The sequence below is a fragment of the Protopterus annectens genome, chromosome 17.part0 (assembly GCF_019279795.1).
Source record: "Protopterus annectens isolate FY-2018-M chromosome 17.part0, PAN1.0, whole genome shotgun sequence".
Classification (NCBI taxonomy): domain Eukaryota; kingdom Metazoa; phylum Chordata; order Ceratodontiformes; family Protopteridae; genus Protopterus; species Protopterus annectens.
Window position 1 is genome coordinate 92,714,304 of NC_056751.1, and position 23,554 is coordinate 92,737,857.

The window sequence follows — 23,554 nt, forward strand, 5'->3', positions numbered from 1 at the left end:
TCGAGACCCCCCCCCAATAACCTTTAGGTGTCTGCTAGAAAGCTGAAGATGAAGAGGAATTTCACTTTTCAGAACAACAATGACCCCAAGCATACATACAAATCAACAAAAGAATGGCTTAACCAGAAGAAAATTTAAGTTTTGGAATGGCCCAGCCAGAGCCCAGACCGAAATCCAATAGAAAATCTCTGGAGTGACTGAGGGCTGTGCACAAGAGATGCCCTCACAATCTGACAGATTTGGAGCTCTTTTGCAAGGAAGAGTGGGCAAATATTGCCAAGTCAAGATGTGCTATGCTGATAGACTCCTACCCGAGAAGACTGAATACTGTAATTAAATCAAAAGGTGCTTCAACAAAGTATTAGTTTAAGGGTGTGCACACTTATGCAACCAGCTTATTGTACATTTTTTATTTTTTATAATTTTCCCCTAGCAGATTCATTTGTTTTTCAATTGAATTGTACAGGTTGTAGGTCACATTAAAGGTGGGAAAAGTTTTGAAATGATTTATTGTGGTCTCATTTTTATATCACAAAAATGTGGCATTTTAACAGGGGTGTGTACACTTATTTATATCCACCGTATGCCTTGTGGCAGTGTACCACAGTTCTTTTCACTCACTGCCTAGCCAGAAGCTTCCCTGGAGGCAGACTGGATAGTTGTCGTATTGAGCTCTTACCTGTTCCTCTGCACCTTCAGATACAGGCATTGTCCCCAGCACAAACCAGAACAGTGTGTTCCTGTGCATGGCATGGATAAAGATGCTAGCCTCTTACACTGATAACTTTCCTGAAGCCCCCACACCACACACCTCCTGATATACTCCATGAAGGCTTTTTGGTAGTTTTAGAACCCTCATTCTGTTACTTTAAAGGGCAGGTTGGCCACCCTTGCTCTTTTCCATTCTGGCTGGCCCTCACATATTCAAGATGCAGTTTTGATGCGAGTGGATGACTGCCATCTACACTGATGAGATGAGGTATGGGGGGATTTCTTCAGTTATTATTTACTATTCAGTTGTTCATTTACAATTCATTTTATTTATTTATTTATTTTTGGGTGGGGGGGGGGTTACAGTTCCATTTATGTGCTCCGTTTTGGTTATGTCCAAGCTCATGTGGTTCGGTTATTGAATGTACACCACTAGTGTGTTTGGGAATGAGCCAGAATTGCTCCTCTTTACGTAGGGACTTGAAGCACAGACGTAGTGAGGAATTGATTGCACTTAGTCCATTGGTCTTCAGGTGGAGCCAGAATATGTCCAAGAACTCGGTAGGTACAGGGCTGAAAAACTGATGGTGAAGAGGGTGTCCATCCAATACAGGAAGCATTTATATATACGCCCATATGTGTTGTTTCTCTCTCCCGTTTGTATAATATAGATGTACATGTATATGTGTGTGTGTTTGTATTTATATATATATATATATATATATATATATATATATATATATATGTGTGTGTGTGTGTATATATATATATATACATATATATATATATATATATATATATATAATGTATGTGTACACACATAATGTCTCTCTCTATAGATATATATATGTGTGTGTGTGTATAATATATCTATATATATATATATATATATATATATATATATATATATATATATATATATATATATACACACACACATATTGACATCTGTATAGATGTAGATAAAGCTCACACATGCATACTGTGTGTGTGTGTGTGTGTGTGTGTGTGTGTGTGTGTGTGTGTGTGTGTGTGTGTGTGTGTGTGTGTGTGTATACACACACATGGTATGCGTGCCTACAGGCAGCTTTAAAGAGTGTTGGCTCACTGCAGCACATTTTAGGATGTGGGAGGAAACTGGAGCACTCCAGCGAAAACCTCCTCAAGCACAGAACTTGTAGGCTTCACTCAGAAGAAATCCCTGCTAAGTAGCAATCTGGTAATCCAAACACTGAGGCAGCCTGGGTAACTGCTTTGCTGCAGTGCCAATTAGGGGTAGTATGTGCATCACAAAAAACGTGAAACTGCCACAAGGTAATTGTCACCATCTCCTGGCTCTTGCTTCCCCCTTGGGTTTTGTCCACTGTCTAAATATGAGATGGAATTAATGGATCTATCAGAAATTGGGATTAATGAGAACCTGGGTGCAAAAAGCAGTAATAATTTTAAAAAATATATATATGAAATGCATGAAAACTGGATCATATTTTTTTGGAGTGGTATTTCTTCTTTAATGTATTGAATTCATATGGCCTCAGGTTTTATAAAAGTGCTTATAATGTTGATCAGTTTGTAGTTTAGTGGGCAGTAATGAGTATCTATTTAGACAGTTAATATTTTAACTACAAACTAATTTTATAATAATCATCTCATTTTAAATATTAGTAGATTTTATTCCCAAGTGTCTAGGTTTTATATAATTTGTTTTTGGATTGTCAGTTATGTTGTACTGAGCACAGGAAAATTGAATGAGGCTCTAGAGATAGTTATCCAAAACTTACTAGACTAACTGCCTTCTCTCAGAATTTTTAAGCCCAGTTTTTGATTTTCTACTCAGCTTTGTGTTTAAATTTAGCCACTCTTATTTAATAGCTACTGGGGATGGTTTCATACATTATGTCAAAGTGATCCAGAGACACATTCAGAGTCTGCAGAACTTAAGCACATTTAATGTTCTAGACTTATTACCCAGTATATATTTACATTACTGTAAATTTTATTATCTAATCCGCGGTGGTGCTGTGGTAGCGTTGTTGCCTCACAGCAAGAGGTTCTCCCATTCGATTCTCGGCTGGAGTGCAGGGAATGACTTCTGTGTTGAGTCTGCATGTCCTCCCCGCGGTTGGGTGGGCGTTCGAAAGACATGCGTAAATGGGCGTGCCTTCTTGAAGGTTGGACGTCAAGCTGGCACCTTGGCATTCGTGAAAATCTACTGCCAATCATTAGCGGACCGGAGTTCTGCTGTGGTGACCCCTAACCGGGAAAAGCCGAAAGACAAACAACAACATTGCCTGTTACATAGAGCAGTTATGACAGCATATCACCCTCAAAAGATGAGAATAAACCAGCAAGATAATTTATTGTGTTTTAGAAACTGATAAGTTCCATTACTGAGGAAAAGTGAAAGAGCTTTACTTATTGAATAAAAGCTGTATTGATCACTTCCTTAAATATGAACTGTAGACTGTTTTGAGATGTAACTGGGTTGTAGATTATAGTTACCTGTCCAAAAGTGTGATGGCCTATTTCAAGAACACAGTGCACCTAGTGTATCTGTGGAATTTAATTTTTGATTTGAGAGAGCGAAGGATCATTTAATTTTGGTGGTGATGGGTGTTGACATTTATTATTTCTCCCTAAAAGAAGTGTTGAAAACAAGCCACCTAGGTGATTTGACACATTTAAAAAGTTAGATTTGAAGTAAAGACATTATTCTCTTATGAGGTGCATAAACTAAGGAAAGTGTTTTGTGCGAGTATAAAAAGGCATGTGTTTTCTGTAACACGGGGGGGGGGTACGGGGGAACCCCCACAGCCAGCATCTCTAAAGAAGACACAAAAAGATGAGCTGCTGAGTAAAGATCAGGGGACCACTTTTTCTTTTCTTTTCTTTCACTTGTTTAGTTAGATGGGATGCATTTTTAGTTTTGTTGTTGTGAAAAGTAACATGGTCAACAGAAGGATAAACCAGGATACCGTGTCGGATTGCATAATTCAACATAACGGGTATGGGGGTGAAAGACTTCAGGACAAAAATAGAAGCCTATGTTTGGTCTGCATTTTTGGTAGTTCTGCAGCTGAATTTTTTCTGGGTTGATTAGATAATTGTTTTTTGATACATCCTAAAGCTGAAATGTGTTGCGTGCATGATTGTGATGTTTTTCTAGCATATAGTGATTTTTTGTGTTGCGTTCTTTCTGGGTTGTGGTTTGACAGCACAAGTCATTGAAATTTATGAAAGATGTAGAAATCGTTAGATGGCGTACTTTGTAGATGAAGTCTTTCCATTTTCAGTATTAATTTTATCCAGTTCAGGTTCACTGGCAGTCAGAACCTGCCACCTCTGCAGCCTCTGTTAAAAACAAAAATACATCTTGTGATAATGTATTACTTTGTTTTTACTGTTTAGTTTCTGGTCACTTCATTGTCATTCCTAGACTAAATTTTCTCTCTTGTTCTAACTAGGTCTGTGCTGACAGTGGCTTGTGAACAAACTGAAGTCTTATTGTTTGATCCCATATCTTCAAAACACATTAAAACCCTGTCTGAAGCACATGAAGATTGTGTAAATAACATCAGGTAAGTTCCCAATTTTGCACTAATTGATTACATTTTTGGAGCTGTACAACCTTAAGGCACATTTGTGTACACTCTTTGTCCCCCTCCCACACACACACACACGTGCACATACTTTTTATTATGGCATGCTTTACTTAGTCAGCAGACAGAGGCTATAAGTGACCTGTTTCTTTTACATTTTTATTGGTCGATGATATTTTTATTGCAATATAAAGCAAAGTACAATAATTATTTTTTTAAATTTATGAAGTAACCAATAGAATTATATTTTACATGAACAAAAGATGAAGAGGTATTAACTTTTTATTTATATATTTACATAGATGCTTGAAACCATATTTATATTTTTACAAGTTTCCCTTTTTGTTTTTTTTTAAGGTATGATTAAAGTTTGTGATTCAGAGGTGAATACTAGGCTAGCTGCCCTTGTATAGGGCCATTTTAAGTCCAGCTAGTAACTCAGTCAGAATCAAGCTCTCTAATTTTCTGTCTGTATTGAGATAAAAACCTTAACCATTATGCCAAACCCACCTCAAGGTAAGGATTCATAGGTTTATTCTAGGCTAACTGCTTTGAAAAGCCATTTTAAGCCTAGCCAGTAACTTAAGGTCACAATCAAACTCCTGCATCTTGCGTGCGAGTTGAAGACCTTAAACCATTATGCCAAACCCACCCTAATTCAAAAGACTTGGGGATGTCACAAATGAATCTGAGTAAATGTGGTGGTGGTTTCAGTTGTCATTTTATTTTTAGGTTCATAGGTGAATGCTAGGCTAACGGCCCTGTAAGGCCTTTTTAAGCCTAGCCAGTAACCCTTCGGCAGAATCAAATCTAGTGTCTTGTGTCTGTGAGCTGAAGACTTTGTGCCAAACCCACCCCATGGTGAAATATTATTATTTAATTTCATTTTCTCCAGAAGTCCTACCTCTCAATCTCCAGATAAGAGAATATGGGGTGAAGGACCTTAAAATCAAAATATCTATTTACCATAGGATATGCATAATCAAATTAGCACATTTATGTACATGCCCATGTATGTTCAGTTACACAAAGACGGGGCTTCATTTGAGAGCTTTTTTATTAAAAAGAGAGTTGTATACGCACAAGCTCATAATACAGAAATATTCATGTTTTCAGGTGGCTTAATAAAGTTCAAGTAATACATGACCCACACTACCGGGCACTCTCCACCAGTTCCATTTGTTATAAAGACAGAAGTTTGTTTTTGCAGTAGACAAATATTTAGTATAAAAACAATATACAGAAATCCAGTTTACATTTAGTAGTCCACTTTACATAGGCTGTTTGACTACAGGTCTACCCATAACATTTCCCCATGGTTAGACGCATAGTCAGTTACCAGTTCATGCTGTGGAATTCTAAATGAAGCCAAAGGTAATGGAGGTGAAAGGACCAGAGTGTGTAACCGTTTATAAATATTGCTCTCGAACTTAGCAGTTGATAGATAACAAGTTTTGCTTTAGCATCAAGCTTAGTAACTGACAGAAACAGACTTTGCATTATCAGCATGCATGCTGTCAAAGATATGAACTGTGGTACTTCATTTATTAGTGACTGTGATCCAAGCTTCAACAATACAAATGCTATTATTTACCACAAAATTAAAAAAAAAAAAAAAAAAAAAAAAGTATTCTCAACAACTCCTCTCAAGAACTCTGGATGAAGCCCTCCATAATGAGAGAGAGAGAGAAAGGGAAAGAAATGTAGTATCACATTTTCAGGGACAGCTTCTAAATATTGCTCACATAAACTTAGTTGATAAAATAACAGGTTTTCATTGGTAACAAGGCTAGAAAGTTAACGGAACTACAGATTTTGCATTAGTATCAACATACTACATATATCCATATAATGTTATGCTCAGTAGCTGTTCTATGGAGATGTGTGTGTGTTTATGTATGTGTGTATGTATGTATGTATGTATGTGTGTATATATATATATATATATATATATATATATATATATATATATGTGTGTGTGTGTATGTATGATGTGTATATATATACAGATATATAAAACATATTTCAACTTTTAGACGCTCATTCCCAGAAGCTTTGCTTTTCATGATACATAGATTTGTCTAACTTTTATATTAAACTGAAACTGTAGCTAACAACTCAACTCTGTCTTCTCAGCATGCTGTGGTAAGTGCCATAAAAATTCATCTTGTGTGTCTGACTGCTGTCTGCATCAATAAAAAAAAAAAAAAAAAAAAAACAAACCCTCTTCTGGGTATCTGTGGCTGCTAAACGTTAATTTCATCAACAAAGAATAAGCAACATTCACAAACCAACCACAGCACCGGGCAAAAAAAAAAAATGAAAAGTAACCCTTCAATTCTCTGGGTGGCTTCAACAACCACAGACCTACTGCGAGCAAATAATTTGTCCAAGCAATATATAGCAAGTCTAGTCAGTCCCATGGTCCTTATTTTTTCCAGTGATTATCATGGCAGGCAAGTAGTGGCAGGTTTCCATCTGATGCACCCAAATCTTTTTTTCCTCTACTCTGGGCTCTCAAGGCTGGACAAAAACAGTCGCAAGTCTGAAAACGCACTTCTCTGGTGTGGCAAGTAGTTGCACATACCATTGATGTTCATCGTGCATACAGCTGCAGTCATAACAGATAGGTTATCCTGCCGTCAGGCGGGTCCTCGGTCGGCCGAATTCCAAAGACTAGGTCCGGCGTCTGTTGTCGTCGCTTCCTCCGTGACGTCAGTGCGGCAGGGGTATAAAAGAACCAGCCGACGCCATCTTCTTCTGTCTTTCTTGCCGTGCGGTGCCCGAAGCAGAAGCAGTTCACAAGTGCCGGTCGGCCAGCTCCTGAGATTTACGAAAAATTTTTCAGCCGAAGTCTTCTTGAAAGCTAAGTACCCTGTTGGGGAAACTTTTCTTGCCTCAGACCGATGTCAGACAAAGTTAATAATTGCATTTCTTGTGGGAAGCAAATACCACATAAGGATTTCCACTCTTTTTGTATTCCTTGCTTAGGCCCAGACCACGACGTCTCGGCCTGCCGTTTTTGTGCTAGATTCAACAAACGCACTATTAAGCGTCGGGCGGAGTTCGCCCATCACTATTTTGGTAAATAATTTAATTATGTCGTCGGATACTCCGACTCCAGTTTTGAGCAAAAGACGCAAAGATAAGGACCGACCTATGAGGTCCGCGACTTCTACTGACACCACGCTAAGGCCGACTACCGGTTCTCCGGTTCTCAGCGAGGCGCCTATGCAGCCCCTGAGTACCGATGACACTTCATTACCGGTGTCTTCTGTGCCCGAGGTCGCAGGCTCCTTGGCCCCCATTCCGACTACAGATACAGACGCCACTTTTGGCGGGGAAACCCAGAGTTTAGACAGGCCTGCCATTTCTCAAGGTGTCTTCGGGCCTTCCTCATTCTCTATTAAGGCTTTCACAAAATGTAAATCAGCCATGAAAACTAAAAAACAAGGATCACAGACCCCCTCTCAAGGCCCCATGCCTAAAAAACAGATGCTCAAAATGGCTGAGGACTTGATTACTGTTATCAGGGGTTCTCAACCTCCCTCGGAAAAAAGGCCCAGATTAGAGGAAGACTACCCTTCCTCAGATCAAGCCTCTATTACCTCTGAACATTCTGAGGACCAGGAATATACTTATTCCCCTTTTGAAGACTCTGATGCAGAGGAGTCTATTCCCTCGGTCTCCCCCCCTGAGGACTACTCCTTTGGGGAAACCCTACATACCTTGAGAGAACACTTTCACTGTGAAGGCCAAGATTACTCAGATTCCAAGAAAAGGCTCAGGGATTTTCTCTTGCTCCCCCAGCATAGGCCTCTGGCTATCCCTCCTGTCTTAGATAGATATATTAGATGTGTACACAGAAGCCAGCCTCAACCCAGATTCTTTACCTCCAGCTCCTGTTAAGCCAGACAGGTATTACCGGGTTCCGGATTCACACCAGTTCCTATACAAAAGCCATACTGCTGACCCAGAAAATATTTCACAGGGTCCCAAGGGAATTAAGGCCTCTACTGCTAAAAGCCCATTACCTTCAGAGAGAGATTCCAGAGCTTTAGAAAGGTGGGGGAAAAAAGTGTACACCTCGGCCACTTTAACCATGAGGGCATTAAACTGTCAGTTCCATAAGTTAAAGTATCAACAGTTTTTATTATCCGAGTTAAAAAGTAAAATGACACAACCTGAGCAACCAGATTTAAAAGAGTTGCAGGATTTGTTGCATAGTGCAGAGCAAGTGGGTAAACATACCTTGCAGTGTGGTTTTGATGCTTTAGAGGCCTCATGTAGAGCTGCTGTTACAGGGTCTGTCATATGTAGACATGCTTGGCTCAAAGAACGAGCCTTACCAGATCATGTCAAAGCTAAATTACTAGATGCACCTCTTCAAAAGGATGTATTGTTTGGTGTTAAAGCTGAGGAGGTACTAAAGAAAATGGAGGAAAAGGCGAGATCAATGCAAATGGTGAAAGATTTCCTGCAGGTACAACCTCCACGTTTCAGCAGAAACTGGCCTTCAAAAAATTGGTCCTTTCCAGCCACGGACAGACCTCAAAGAGGCAGATATAGGCGCCCGAGAGGTAGTGGGCAATCTCAAGGATCATTCAGAGCCAGGCGCAATGGCAAGCACCAACCCCAAGAGGTGGAGACGATAGATCAGTCATTCAGAAAACAGACACAATGACTTTCCCCTTTACCTGCCAAGCAAAGCTTTAATGGCAGCACCTTTAGGCGGACAACTGGCATTATTCTCAAAAAAATTGGCATATTGTCACAAAAGACAAATGGATCCTGGACATTATAGACAGAGGCTACAGATTCCACTTTCACACCCTTCCAAAAATGAGAGGCATGCCAAACCTGCCACAAAATCAAAGGGCAGAGGCACAAAAATACATTTCAGCTCTCATGGACATGAAAGCTATTCAGGAGGTGCCTGCAAAAGAACAAGGTCAAGGGTTTTATTCCAGACTATTCCTGGTACCAAGGAAAGACAGAGATTGGAGACCTATTTTAGATCTATCCATCCTAAACACATTTACATGTACCAAAATTCAAGATGCTCACATTACAGCAGCTTCTTCCCATGCTGGGCAAGGAGTCTTGGCTGGTAACATTGGACCTCATGGAGGCATACCTGCATGTCCCTATCAGACAAGATTGCAGAAGATACCTCAGATTTCTTGCAGGTTCAACCCATTATCAATTCTCTGCATTGCCCTTTGGCTTATCTACTGCACCCAGAGTGTTTACGAAATGCCTGGCATCAGTAATTGCCTTCTGCAGACTTCAAGGAATACAAATATACCCATATCTGGACGACTGCCTGATCCAAGCGGACAGCAAGGACATACTTCTGAAACACCTGGCGTTTGTAATAAGACTGTTGAACTTTCTGGGATACACAGTCAACAAAAAGAAATCAAGGCGAATACCCTCTCAAACAATAATTTTCCTGGGTGCCAGCTTGAATACAAACACCCAGATGGCCTACCTCATGCCAGACAAACAAGGGCAACTATCTCAATACTTCAGCAAATTGGCAACCTTCACCAGGCTGACTGCAAGGAAAGTCCTGCAGGCTCTGGGATTCACGGCATCTTGCATCCTGCTGATCCCATGTGCAAAGCTGCATATGAGGAAACTTCAGTGGTACCTAAAAGACTTATGGTCTCAACACGGCCACAGTTTGGAAACAATTATACCACTCATTCCATGTCTTCAAAAGGAATTTCTGTGGTGGGCTCAAGCATGCCAAAGAAACAAAGGTCTCCCTTTCTGCATACCTCAAGCAAATCAAATCATCACAACAGACTCCTCGGACTACGCCTGGGGGGCACACATGAAAGATCAGTGCATTCAGGGAAAATGGTCCCAAAAAGAGAAGAACCTACACAGCAACCAAAAGGAAATGCTAGCAGTGAAAAATGCTATTATGGCCTTCAAAGACCTACTGCATCCAGGCCAGCTATTGATAAGGACAGACAACACCACAGTGATGTGGTACATAAACAAACAGGGGGGAACTCATTCATACCCCCTGTGCAGACTAGCAATGACCCTTTGGAACACAGCTTTGGAATTGCAAATCCAACTTCAGGCACAATTCCTGCCAGGGAAGGAAAACACACTGGCAGACAGCCTAAGCAGAAATATGACAGATCCACACGAATGGAAGTTGCATCCTCAGGTTTTCGCAAAGATAACTCTGGCATGGGGACAGCCAGACATAGATCTCTTTGCTACCCACAGAAATTACCAACTGAAAAAATTTTGCTCAAGGACCTATCATCCACAGGCCTGGAAAGTGGACACACTCTCCTTCAACTGGACAACATTGACAGTCTATGCCTTTCCGCCTCTCCCTCTGCTGCCCAAAGTTCTATTAAAAGCCAGAGCAGAGAGGCCAAAAATGATTCTCATTGCTCCAGACTGGCCAAGACGATACTGATATCCACTCCTGAAGAGCCTGACGCATTCCCCACCATGGATCCTACCTTTAGTACCTCTTCTGTTGTCCCAGCACAACTTCACAACTCTTCACAGCCAGCTTAAAACCCTAAATCTAGCCGCATGGAGAATCCCTTGATTTCACAACAGACCCTCCTCTCCAAGGAGGTGCAGGATGTCATCTTGGAGGCCAGAAGACCTTCTACTAGAAAAGCCTACTCCGCCAAATGGAAGCAGTTTTGTGCCTGGAATCAGAAAAAGGGCCAGAATCCTTGGGTAATGAATATACCTCAAATATTACAGTACCTAGCTGAGATGTTAAACAGTGGACTTTCCTTCTCCTCCATAAAAATCCATGCTTCAGCCATTTCTGCACAATACAACACAGATCCTCCTTTATTCTCTCATCCTCTCTTAAGACAGTTCCTCAGAGGGGCTAAGAATATAAAACCCCCAAGGAAACCACCAGTCCCTGCTTGGGACCTCAACTTCATATTGGAAAAACTTCCATTTGAGCCAGCTGCTTCAACAGAACTACAATATTTGTCATGGAAAACAGCCTTCCTTCTGGCTATCACCTCAGCACGCAGGGTTTCTGAACTACAGGCCCTCATGGCTGTGCAACCTTTCATCATTTTCCATCAGGACAGAGTTTCCTTACGAACCAACCCTACCTTTTATGCCAAAGGTAGTATCCAGTGTAGCCTTGAATCAGACTATCCACTTACCTACCTTTTACCCTAACCCACAAAACAAAGGGGAAAGACTACTGCATTCCTTGGACATTCACAGACAACTACGTTATTATTTGGACAGGACAAAGCCATTCAGGAAATCCGAGCAACTCTGTGTCCTATGCTACAGGTGCTCAAGGAAAGGCCATCTCCAAACAGACAATCTCAAAATGGATAGCCCACTGCATATGCTTTTGTTACTCATTTCATGGAAAAACTGTGCCTTCAAGCATCAGGTCCCACTCCACAAGGGCCACAGCTACCTCTGCAGCTTTCCTCAGGGGGGTTCCTACCAAGGACATTTTGGGAGCAGCCACTTGGAGTTCAGTGCACACTTTCTCCAAACACTATCACCTTCCACTTTACTCAAAATCTAGAGCGGGATTTGCCACAGCTGTCTTGCAGGGCATCCTTGCTCCTCCTAGTTCCACTTAGTGCCTGCCACCCCTACTTAGCTTTGGGATTCAACCCATCTGTTATGACTGCAGCTGTATGCACGATGAACATAGTACAGTTTTGTACCTGCCATAAATGTAGATGTTCGAGTGCTCATACAGCTGCAGTCCAGGTTTCCCTCCCTCCATCCCCTCTTAGGACAGGCCTTATGACAAACACCTTCTCAGACAGCCTATTTGGGGTTTTCTTTTATGGTGTATTTGCTTGCAAACTACTGTTTTCTGATTATTCTATATTGCATGACTACATAAGTTTATGTTTTGCCTTCCTTCTGGGGGCACCTGACATCTAGGGCAAGAAAAACTGAAGAAGATGGCGTCTGCTGGTTCTTTTATACCCCTGCCACACTGACGTCAGGGAGGAAGCGACGACAACCGACGCCGGACCTAGTCTTTGGAATTCGGCCGACCGAGGACCCACCTGACGGCAGGATAACCCATCTGTTATGACTGCAGCTGTATGAGCACTCGAACATCTACATTTATGGTAGGTACAAAACTGTACTTTCTTCCTGTACTGGTTAATATTTAGTCTAAGCAGACCTAATAGGAAAAAAAAAAGTGCTTTTCAAGTCTGTTGCCATATAATTAACATTAACCAATCCAGATTCACTAAACACATACTTGCTGCAAACAGTCGGTAGCAGAACAGGAAGCCAGCTGGTAGCATGCTAATTAGCTACAGTAAAGAGACATTCTGATTGGCTAAATTGTCATAAGCTAAAAGCAATGGTTTGTTTAGTGAAGAATTTGAAAAATACGGACATTTTAACAGATAAAGCTCGTGGATGGGAATGGGACTCTATTTTAATTGAAAAAAGGCACACCCTGGAAATTTGGGAAGATTGAGAGCTATGTCAGAAGCTGATAAACTTCAAACTATAGACTAGGATCAGTAAATTTCTAAGGTGGTGGTAGTTTTTTTTTCTTGTCTCTTTATTAATTACTTCAACCAGAAGTTGTGGGAATTCTTCAAACTTGAGGATATGAGCTGCTCTTTCAATTCCTTGCAACAATCTTTCTTGCAATGTCTAGAGTAGTCCACACTTACATACCAGTGAACATTTATTTTTCATAGCTGGGGTAAAGGAATTTTGAAGCCAAACTTATTATAATGCAAAAATTGCTTGACTACAGGGCTTGCAGAAAATATTCAGTTCTTTCCCAGTAACATTTCAGTTTTATACATTCCGCTGTTAATATGTATCCAGTTAGCTGTCCAGCACACCATTCTTTATCCATTTTAAACTTGGTGGTTTTATCAGGTATAAACATGTTCACAGGAAACGGTTCCATTTAAAAACTCTCCAATATTAAGCTAACACTGTCTTGCCTATAAAACTTATCTCAACTAGTGACTTGTTGTTTCTTCTTATTGCAGCATACATTTCCAAAGATCCCCATTTAATTCCTCTTTGTAAGTAAGTAGTACCTTATACAAGTCAGTTAGTATCATTGTAAATGCTTTATTATATGATATTTTGGGCTCCCATGTGAAATGCATCTGTTGCATTTTTACTAATACTTTGTATCGTAATCCAATCATTTAGTTCTAAGGAAAATTAATACTTTAGGAATATTTGACTCTGTTCCTTAAAAACATGTACACCACCTCGTACATTTTCTCTCCATTGACTCCGTTTTAAGATATTGAAATTTTCCAGCAGTCCTTTGGATATGTAAAATGGAGTTAGAAGAAAAAAATTGTCTTGATCTCCCATATAATAATTTTGACATTTTTAAAATACTGTTGATATACTCTCTCACTGCTTTTTTGTATATATTATACTGAATATGGTTGCATGTTGTCAACCACTTTTTATTCATTTTTTTAAGGATTAAATCAAGTATGTTGCATTGCTTTCCCACTGAAATGCTGTAGAAACCCACAGTAAGTCTGACTCCTTTTCTGGCACCCACTAGTAAGACCCCTCCTGAGACTGGTATGGTATCTGACTCAAGCACATCAGAGGGACTGGAGGTCATTCCTGAAATCCTTGTATCAGAAGACGTGACCAGAAAAAGTGTTTTGAGGTCTGACTGGGTTCTAATGCACCATGCTTTGTTAGGCCGGCATCACCCTAAGAAGAAACACAAAACTTAAAATGTCACCAAAACCCTTTTCATTCCCCTCTTCCCCATCAGAATGATGGCACATGAATATTTATCTGAGGAAGAATCTGATGAAGAATCCTTAGCTTACTCATTGCAGATCCATTCTATTGGTCACCTTGGCTCTAATGATGACACCTTGTCCCCTGACTCGCCATTAAGGAAATTTCATAACTAAAATTATGCAGCACTTTGGCAGTCAAAACCAGTATCTGATTTACAAATAGATACTGCAGTTTGTTGGAGGTAGGACCTCCTATGCTTGTATCCTGTCCCCCCAATCTTGGAGGTCTTCCTGGATACCTTTGCATCCACTTAGACAGTAGGGCTGTGGAGAGGTATGGAGGGAAGGTTTTATACTTCTGCCACTCTTGCTTTTGGTGCTTTAATTTACCACACTCAATAGACAAAATGCCTTCTGTCCCTTTTTTAGGAGATCTTAAGTCCATAGCTAACTTTTTGAGGCTTCTGATTCTGAGCAACAAGCAATTTCCATGTTTGGGTAAGCTACTGAAGTTGTAGGCATTTCATTAAATGCAGCTGTGATGCTGCAGAGGCTTCTTCCAGGGCTGCTGCTTCTGGATCAGTCATTACAAGATTTGCTTAGCTTCACCTACATGCCGTCCCTGAGGATGTAAAGGCCAAGCTCTCTGAATTTCCCCTTTCCAAGGACATTTATTTGGACCCTCTGCAGCAGAACGTTTCAAGACTCTGCAATCGTAGGGCAAAATGAGGTAGGACTTTAAACAGATTTTTCTCAGTTCATTGCCCATTTCTCAAAGGAATTGTCCAGCTAACCCCACTTCTTTGACTGCAGGGATCAGAACGCCCCCTCAGAAGGGCAGGGATTAGCCAAGGAAAAGATTTCATGATAAATCTACCAGAAAAGTCTCAAAAACCTCCTTTTCCACATAAGTTAGCCTGACTACCTGCTGTCACCTCCCTCCCTCCTTGCTCGAGGAATTCCCTTGTCAAAAAGGCTAACCTTGTCCCTACCAGCCTTGGGAGTTCATCACTATAGACAAAAGTGCTATTGCCATCATTCAACAAGGTTACATTATGTCTTGCAGGGAAATCCCATCATGGGGATGGGGGACATTCCTTAGTCCAACCAAATGCATCTATTTCAGCTGTTTTGACCAAGGCACTATAGAACCAGTGCCAGTCCAGCATCTAAGAGGAAGCTTTTGTTCAAAACTTTTTCTGGTGACCAGAAAAAAGGGTACTTGGAGAACCATTCTGGATTTCTCACCTTGGCACATTTCTGGAGTTGCTATCTTTCAACATGCTATCACTGCAAATTTCACCCCCCCACCCCCACCCCCACTCAAACGGTTTTGGTCTCCCTAGATTTGAAGGATACATACTCGCACATCCCTGTTTTTGGCCACCTGTACAAAATTAATCGGATTCTCTGCCTTTTCTTCACACTTTCACTTTTTTGCTTTACCCTTTAGTTTGTCTACCCCCCCAGGGTCTTCACAGTATGTCTCACCCTAGCTATTGCATTTTGCAGAACTCCAGGAATACATATTTTCCTTATGTAGACAACCATTTCCAAGCTAGATCTCTGAGTACTGTACTCCTGCATTTAAGTTTCACAATTTCACTCCAGGAGAGACTAGGATTTGTAGTCTGTCAGCAAAAATCCTTTGTAACCCCATCCCAAGATCTGATTTTCCTGGGTTGCAGACTGGATGCCTGACTATTCCCCAAGTGAAAGTATAGCCCCTCTCCACCCCCCCCCCTTCCCCTTTAGTCTGTTCCTACAAGGGAGATTCTAAGAACCCTGGGATATATGGAACAACCATTCCAATGGTACCCTTTTTTAAGCTACACATGAGAAAAATCCAGTCGTAGCTCAGTTCTGCCTGGTCTCAGCACAGTCATCCACTGGATTTCCAACTTCCTCTTTTGCCTTTTCTGAAGAGTTAATAGTGGTATCCTAGATCCACCTAACTCTGGGCCTTGCATTTCACTCACCCACTCCCAACCAGGGACTGCACACAGATTCATCAGATCTGGCTTGGGAGGCTTGGACAGGTTTCTCATCAGTTCAGGGCCAGTGACCCCCACAGACAAAGGAGGCAGCACATCAGTGTCAAAAGAAATGAAGGCTGTGACTCCAGGCCCTTCAGTTGTTTTCTGACCTGTGGAAACTGGGTGTTCTCTGAATTTTCACAGACAACACCACAGTAATGTGAATTATCAACAAACCAGGAGGTGGGCAAGTCCTTCTAGCTGATGTTCATCGTGCATACAGCTGCAGTCATAACAGATGGGTTTTCCTGCCGTCAGGCGGGTCCTCGGTCGGCCGAATTCCAAAGTCTAGGTCCGGCGTCTGATGTCGTCGCTTCTTCCCTGACGTCAGTGCGACAGGGGTATAAAAGAACCAGCCGACGCCATTTTCTTCATTCTTTCTTGCTGCGCAGTGCCCGAAGCAGAAGCAGTTCGCAAGTGCTGGTCGGCCAGCTCCTGAGAATACGAATATTTTTCAACCGAAGTCTTCTTGAAAGCTAAGTACCCCGTTGGGGAAACTTTTCTTGCCTCAGACCGATGTCAGACAAAGTTAATAATTGTATTTCATGTGGTAAGCAAATACCGCATAAGGATTTTCATTCCCTCTGCATTCCTTGCTTAGGCCCAGACCACGACGTCTCGGCCTGTCGTTTTTGTGCTACATTCAACAGACGCACTATTAAGCGTCGGGCGGAGTTCGCCCAACACTATTTTGGCAAAAAGTTTAATTACATTATGTCGTCGGATGCTCCGACTCCAGTTTTGAGTAAAAGACGCAGAGATAAGGACCGACATACGAGGTCCGCGACTTATACCGACACCACACTAAAGCCGAATACAGGTGCTCCGGTTCTCAGCGAGGTGCCTACACAGCCCCTGACTACCGATGACACTTCATTGGCGGTGTCTTCTGTGCCCGAGGTCGCAAGCTCTTCGGCCCACACCCCGACTACAGATACCGAAGCCACTCTTGGCGGGGAAACTCGGAGTTTAGATAGGCCTGCCACCTCTCAAGGTGTCTTCAGGCCTTCTTCGTTTTCCATCAAGGCTTTCACTAAGTCTAAAGCATCCATGCATACTAAAAGACAAGCTCCACAGGGTCCCTCTCAAGGCCCCATGCCTAAAAAACAGATGCTCAAAATGGCTGAAGATTTGATTACTCTTATCAGGGGTTCTCAACCCCCCCCCCCCCCGGACAAAAGGCCCAGAGTGGAGGAAGAATCCCCTTCCTCGGACCAGGCCTCCATTATTTCAGGAAATTCATACTCCCCTTTTGAAGATTCTGATGCAGAGGAGTCCATTCCCTCTGTCTCCCCCCCCCTGAGGATTACTCTTTTGGGGAAACCTTACATACCTTGAGGGAACACTTCCACTGGGAAAGCCAAGAGTACTCAGACTCCAAGAAAAGGCTTAGGGATTTCCTCTTGCTCCCTCAGCACAGGCCTCTGGCTATACCTCCTGTCTTAGACATACTAGATGATGTGTATTCGGAGGCCTGCCTCAACCCAGATTCTTTACCTCCAGCTCCAGTCAAGCCTGACAGGTATTACCGGGTTCCTGATTCACACCAATTCCTATACAAAAGCCATGCGGCTGACCCAGAAACTATTTCACAGGGTCTCAAGGGAATTAAGGCCTCCACTGCTAAAAATCCATTACCTTCAGAAAGAGATTCCAGAGCTTTTAGAAAGGTGGGGGAAAAAGGTATACACCTCGGCCACCTTAACCATGAGGGCATTAAACTCTCAGTTCCATATGTTAAAGTACCAACAGTTTCTGTTATCACAGTTGAAAAGCAAAATGTCACAACCTGAACAACCAGATTTGGAGTTGCAGGATTTGTTACATAGTGCAGAACAAGTGGGTAAACCTACCTTGCAATGTGGTTTTGATGCTTTAGAGGCCTCATGTAGAGCTGCTGTTACAGGATCAGTAATACGTAGACATGCTTGGCTCAGAGCAAACCTTAAAAAGATCATGTCAAAGCTAAATTACTAGATGCACCTCTTCAAAAAGATGTATTGTTTGGTGTTAAAGCTGAGGAGGTATTAAAGAAAATGGAGGAAAAGGCAAAATCAATGCAAACAGTGAAAGATTTTCTACAGGTACAACCTCCACGTTTCAGTAGAAATTGGCCTTCAAAAAATTGGTCCTTTCCAGCCACGGACAGACCCCAAAGAGGTAGATACAGGCGCCCGAGGGGTAGAGGGCAATCTCAAGGATCGTTTAGAGGCAGACAATGGCAAGCACCTACACAAAGAGGTGGTGAGGATAGTTCACAGCCTTTCAGAAAGCAGAACCAATGACTTCCCCTTTGCATGCCAAGCAAGGCTCAAATGGCAGCACCTTTAGGCGGAAAACTGGCATTATTTTCAAAGAATTGGTATATTGTTACAAAAGACAAATGGATCCTGGACATCATAGACAGAGGCTACAGATTCCACTTTCACACCCTTCCAAAAAAGAGAGGCATGCCAAACCTGCCACACAATCAAAGGGCAGAGGCACAAAAACAAATTTCAGATCTCATGGACATGAAAGCTATTCAAGAGGTACCTGCACAAGAACAGGGTCTAGGTTTTTATTCCAGACTATTCCTGGTACCAAGGAAGGGCAAAGATTGGAGACCTATTTTGGACCTATCCATCCTAAACACATTTTTACTCGTGCCAAAATTCGAGATGCTCACATTACAGCAGCTTCTTCCCATGCTGGGCAAGGAGTCTTGGCTGGTAACATTGGACCTCAAGGAGGCATACCTGCATGTCCCAATCAGACAAGATTGCAGAAGATACCTCAGATTTCTTGCAGGTTCAACCCATTATCAATTCTCTGCATTGCCCTTTGGCTTATCTACTGCGCCCAGAGTGTTCACGAAATGCCTGGCATCAGTAATTGCCTACTGCAGACTTCAAGGGATACAAATATACCCATATTTGGACTACTGCCTGATCCAAGCGGACAGCAAGCACATACTTCTGAAACATCTGGCGTTTGTAATAATGTTGTTGAACTCTCTGGGATTCACAGTCAACAAAAAGAAATCAAGGCTAATACCCTCTCAAACAATAATTTTCCTGGGTGCCAGCTTGAATACAAATACCCAGAAGGCCTACCTCACGCCAGAGAAACAAGGGCAACTAACTCAATACTTCAGAAAACTGGCAACTTTCACCAGGCTGACTGCAAGGAAAATCCTGCAGGCTCTGGGATTCATGGCATCTTGCATCCTGCTAATCCCATGTGCAAAGCTGCATATGAGGAAACTTCAATGGTACCTAAAAAATCTATGGTCTCAACACAGTCACAGTTTGGAAACAATTATACCACTGATTCCATGTCTTCAAAAGGAATTTCTGTGGTGGGCTCAAGCATGCCAAAGAAACACAGGTCTCCCATTCTGCAAGCCTCAAGCAAATCAAGTCATCACAACAGACGCCTCGGACTACGCCTGGGGGGCGCACATGACAGATCGGTGCATTCAGGGCAAATGGTCCCAAAAAGAAAAGCACCTACACATCAATCAAAAGGAAATGCTAGCAGTAATAAATGCTATTATGGCTTTCAAAGACCTACTGCATCCAGGCCAGCTATTGATAAGGACAGACAACACCACAGTAATGTGGTACATAAACAAACAGGGAGGAACCCACTCTTACCCCCTATGCAGGATAACCATGTCTCTTTGGAACATGGCTCTGGAACTACAAATCGAACTTCAAGCACAGTACCTGCCAGGCAAGGAAAACACGCTGGCAGACAACCTAAGCAGAAATATGACAGATCCACACGAATGGAAGTTGCATCCTCAAGTTTTTACAAAAATAATTCAAGCATGGGGAAGGCCAGACATAGATCTCTTTGCCTCCCACAGAAATCACCAACTGACAAAATTCTGCTCAAGGACCTTTCATCCACAGGCCTGGAAAGTGGACGCACTCTCTTTCAGTTGGACAACAATGACAGTTTATGCCTTTCCACCTCTTCCCCTGCTGCCCAAAGTTCTATTAAAAACCAGAGCAGACAGACCAAAGATGATTCTCATTGCTCCAGACTGGCCAAGACAACACTGGTACCCACTGCTGAGGAGCCTGACGCATTCCCCACCATGGTTCCTGCCACTAATGCCTCTTCTACTGACTCAGCAGAACTTCAAAACTCTTCACAGTCAGCTGAAAACACTCAATCTAGCCGCATGGAAGATTCCTTAAATTCACAACAGACCCTACTCTCCAAGGAGGTGCAGGATGTCATTTTGGAGGCCAGAAGGCCTTCAAGTAGAAAAGCCTACTTTGCAAAATGGAAACGGTTTTGTGCTTGGAATCAGAAAAAGGGTCAGAATCCTGAAATACTGAACTTACCTCAAATATTACAGTACCTAGCTGAGATGCTAAGCAGTGGACTTTCATTCTCCCCCATCAAAATCCATGCCTCAGCCATTTCTGCAGAATACAACACTGACCCTCCTTTATTCTCTCACCCCCTCTTAAGACAGTTCCTCAGAGGGGCTAAGAATATAAAACTCCCCAGGAAACAACCAGTGCCTGCTTGGGATCTCAATTTCATTCTAGAAAAACTGACCTTGCCTCCTTTTGAGCCAGCTGCTTCAACAGAACTACAATATTTGTCCTGGAAAACAGCCTTCCTTCTGGCTATCACCTCAGCTCGCAGGGTTTCAGAACTGCAAGCCCTCATGGCTGTGCAGCCTTTCATCATCTTCCATCAGGACAGAGTTTCCTTACAAACCAATCCTTCCTTTATGCCAAAGGTAGTATCCAAGGTGGCCTTGAATCAGGCTATCCACTTACCTACCTTTTACCCTAATCCTCAAACCAAAGGGGAGAAACTACTGCATTCCTTGGACATTCACAGACAGCTATGTTATTATTTGGACAGAACAAAGCCTTTCAGAAAATCAGAGCAACTCTTTGTCCTATGCTACAGGAGCTCAAGGGAAGCCTATTTCCAAACAGACAATCTCAAAATGGATAGCCCACTGCATACGCTTTTGTTACTCTTTTCATGGAAAAACTGTTCCTGCAGGCATCAGACCTCACTCCACAAGGGCCACAGCTACCTCTGCAGCTTTCCTCACGGGGGTTCCTACCAAAGATATTTTGGAAGCAGCCACTTGGAGTTCTGTACATACTTTCTCCAAGCACCATCACCTGCCATTATACTCCAAATCTAGAGCAGGCTTTGCCACTGCAGTCTTGCAGGGCATCCTGGCTCCTCCTAGTTCCACCTAGTGCCTACCACCCCTTTTTTAGCTTTGCGATTCTACCCATCTGTTATGGCTGCAGCTGTATGCACAATAAACATAGTACAGTTTTGTACCTACCATAAATGTAGATGTTCGAGTGCTAATACAGCTGCAGTCCAGGTTTCCCTCCCTCCTTCCCCTCTTGGGACAGACCTAATGACTAACACCTCCTCATACAATCTGATTGGAGTATTCTTATATGGTATATTTGCTTGCAACTACTGTTTTTTGATTATACTGCATTGCATTTTTACATAAATTTATGTATTGCCTTCCTTCTGGGGGCACCTGACATTTGGGGCAAGAAAAAGTGAAGAAAATGGCGTCGGCTGGTTCTTTTATACCCCTGTCGCACTGACGTCAGGGAAGAAGCGACGACATCCGACGCCGGACCTAGACTTTGGAATTCGGCCGACCGAGGACCCGCCTGACGGCAGGAAAACCCATCTGTTATGACTGCAGCTGTATTAGCACTCGAACATCTACATTTATGGTAGGTACAAAACTGTACTTGCTGTAAAGGCTAGTCTGTCCCTCCAGGCAGTGTATATTCTATCAGAAGACAATGAACTTACAGAATCTCTAAGCAAGATCATGGAAGACCTTCATAAATGGATGCTAAACTGGGAGGTTTTCCTGGACATAGTAGAAAGATGAGGTATTCCTTGTCTGTCTCCACTCTGAACAGAAAGCTCAAACCGTTTTGCTCCAGAATGTCTTGTCGGCAGACCTGAAGGATGGATGCCATGTCTTTCTGCTGGTAGAGGAAGTACCTGTGTGCCCCCCCCCCCCCCCCATCCCAAAGGTTGTACTGAAGATCCAACATGATAGACCAGAAACCTTGCTGGTTACTCTTCACCTAGCCAGAGGCAATTCACAGCAAGTTACCATACAAAATGGACTTACTCAAACAGGAAAAAAAGGTCTTTGCTTCATCCCAACATACAGGCAGGCGCTCAAGCTGACACTACATGGCTAATGAGATTTTCGTGGAAATGCTTCACATACACCAGGAGATGAGAAATCCACTAGAAAATCTTACATATCCAGATGGAAGAGATTTTCTGTCTGGTGTCATAAAAAGTATGAAAACCCCTTCATGTGGGGATCCCAGCAATTTTGTTCTACTTGTGTGAACTTTCTCAGATCTGCCTTAACAGAAGGGTAGCAAAGTCCACAATTATGTGCCATGTCAGCCTACATGCCACTTAATCCACCCTTGTTTTTGAGAGTCAAAGTCAAACGGTTTCTAAAAGGCATCCTTAACTTGAATCCACCCAGGAGGCCTATTCCACTCCCCTGAGATCTCAATTTCATTTTGGAAAAACTCACTCTTCCACATTATAAAACTACTGCTTCTGCATCCCTAAGGTTTTGTATTTGAGAAAACTACTTCGCTGGTGGTCCTTACATCTGCCAGAAGGGTCTCTTAGTTTCCATGAGGGCTTGAAGCTTAAGAGGAGGCGGAAAAGCCATAAGGATAGGGTCTCTCCTACGGTTAACCCTCCTTTCTTGCTCAGAGTGGTTGATGAATGTCCCTCAGTCAGGCTGTATATTTACCTGCCTTGTTTCCAAGGCCACAGAACAGAGGTGAGAGGCTTCTACACCATTTGGATATACACAGAAAACCAAGATTCTACCTTGAGAAAACCAAAGACGTTAGGAAAACAGACCAGTTTTGTTCCGTTTTCCAGGAAGGCAAATTGGGGAATCCAGTCTCAAAAGCAGACAATTTCCAATTGTGTCTAAAAATCTATTTCGTTCTATTGTTCCTACCATGGCAAGTGCTTGTCTTTACCAGTGAAAGCACATTCCACCAGAGCAATATCCTGCACTGGAGTTTTCTTCAAGGCCATTGATTCCAGAGCCATTCTGTGTGCAGCAGCCTGGCCCTTTGTACACACCTTCACGAATAATTATGGAGTTGGATTCCTTTTCTAGACTAAGGACTTCTTTTGCCAAATCTGTACTACTTGGATTGGTAGACAGCACTACCCTCTCTGGTCCTTCCACCTTTTCCAACCTCTAAGCTTTGGAAATCGCCCAGTATTATCAGAATACTGCAGCAGTGATCTAAGGAAGGAAGGACATAGTATGTTTGTGTAAGAACTTACCATAACAGTAGATTTCCTTCTAGTCACTGTTTCAGTATTGCATCCCTCACTCCTTCCCTTTATTTTGTTTATATTTATCTCAACGGTCTGTGGACTG

General features: G+C 42.4%; 1 protein-coding gene across 1 annotated transcript in view; it reads left to right on the top strand.

Annotated features, from left to right (window-relative positions):
• The window catches only part of DCAF10 (DDB1 and CUL4 associated factor 10), a 656,523-nt gene that overhangs the window by 85,547 nt on the left and 547,422 nt on the right, over positions 1–23,554 (top strand). Inside the window, exon 2 of the mRNA XM_044059359.1 lies at positions 4,176–4,289. Coding sequence (XP_043915294.1) covers positions 4,176–4,289 — 114 coding nt within the window. The remainder of the gene's footprint in view (positions 1–4,175; positions 4,290–23,554) is intronic.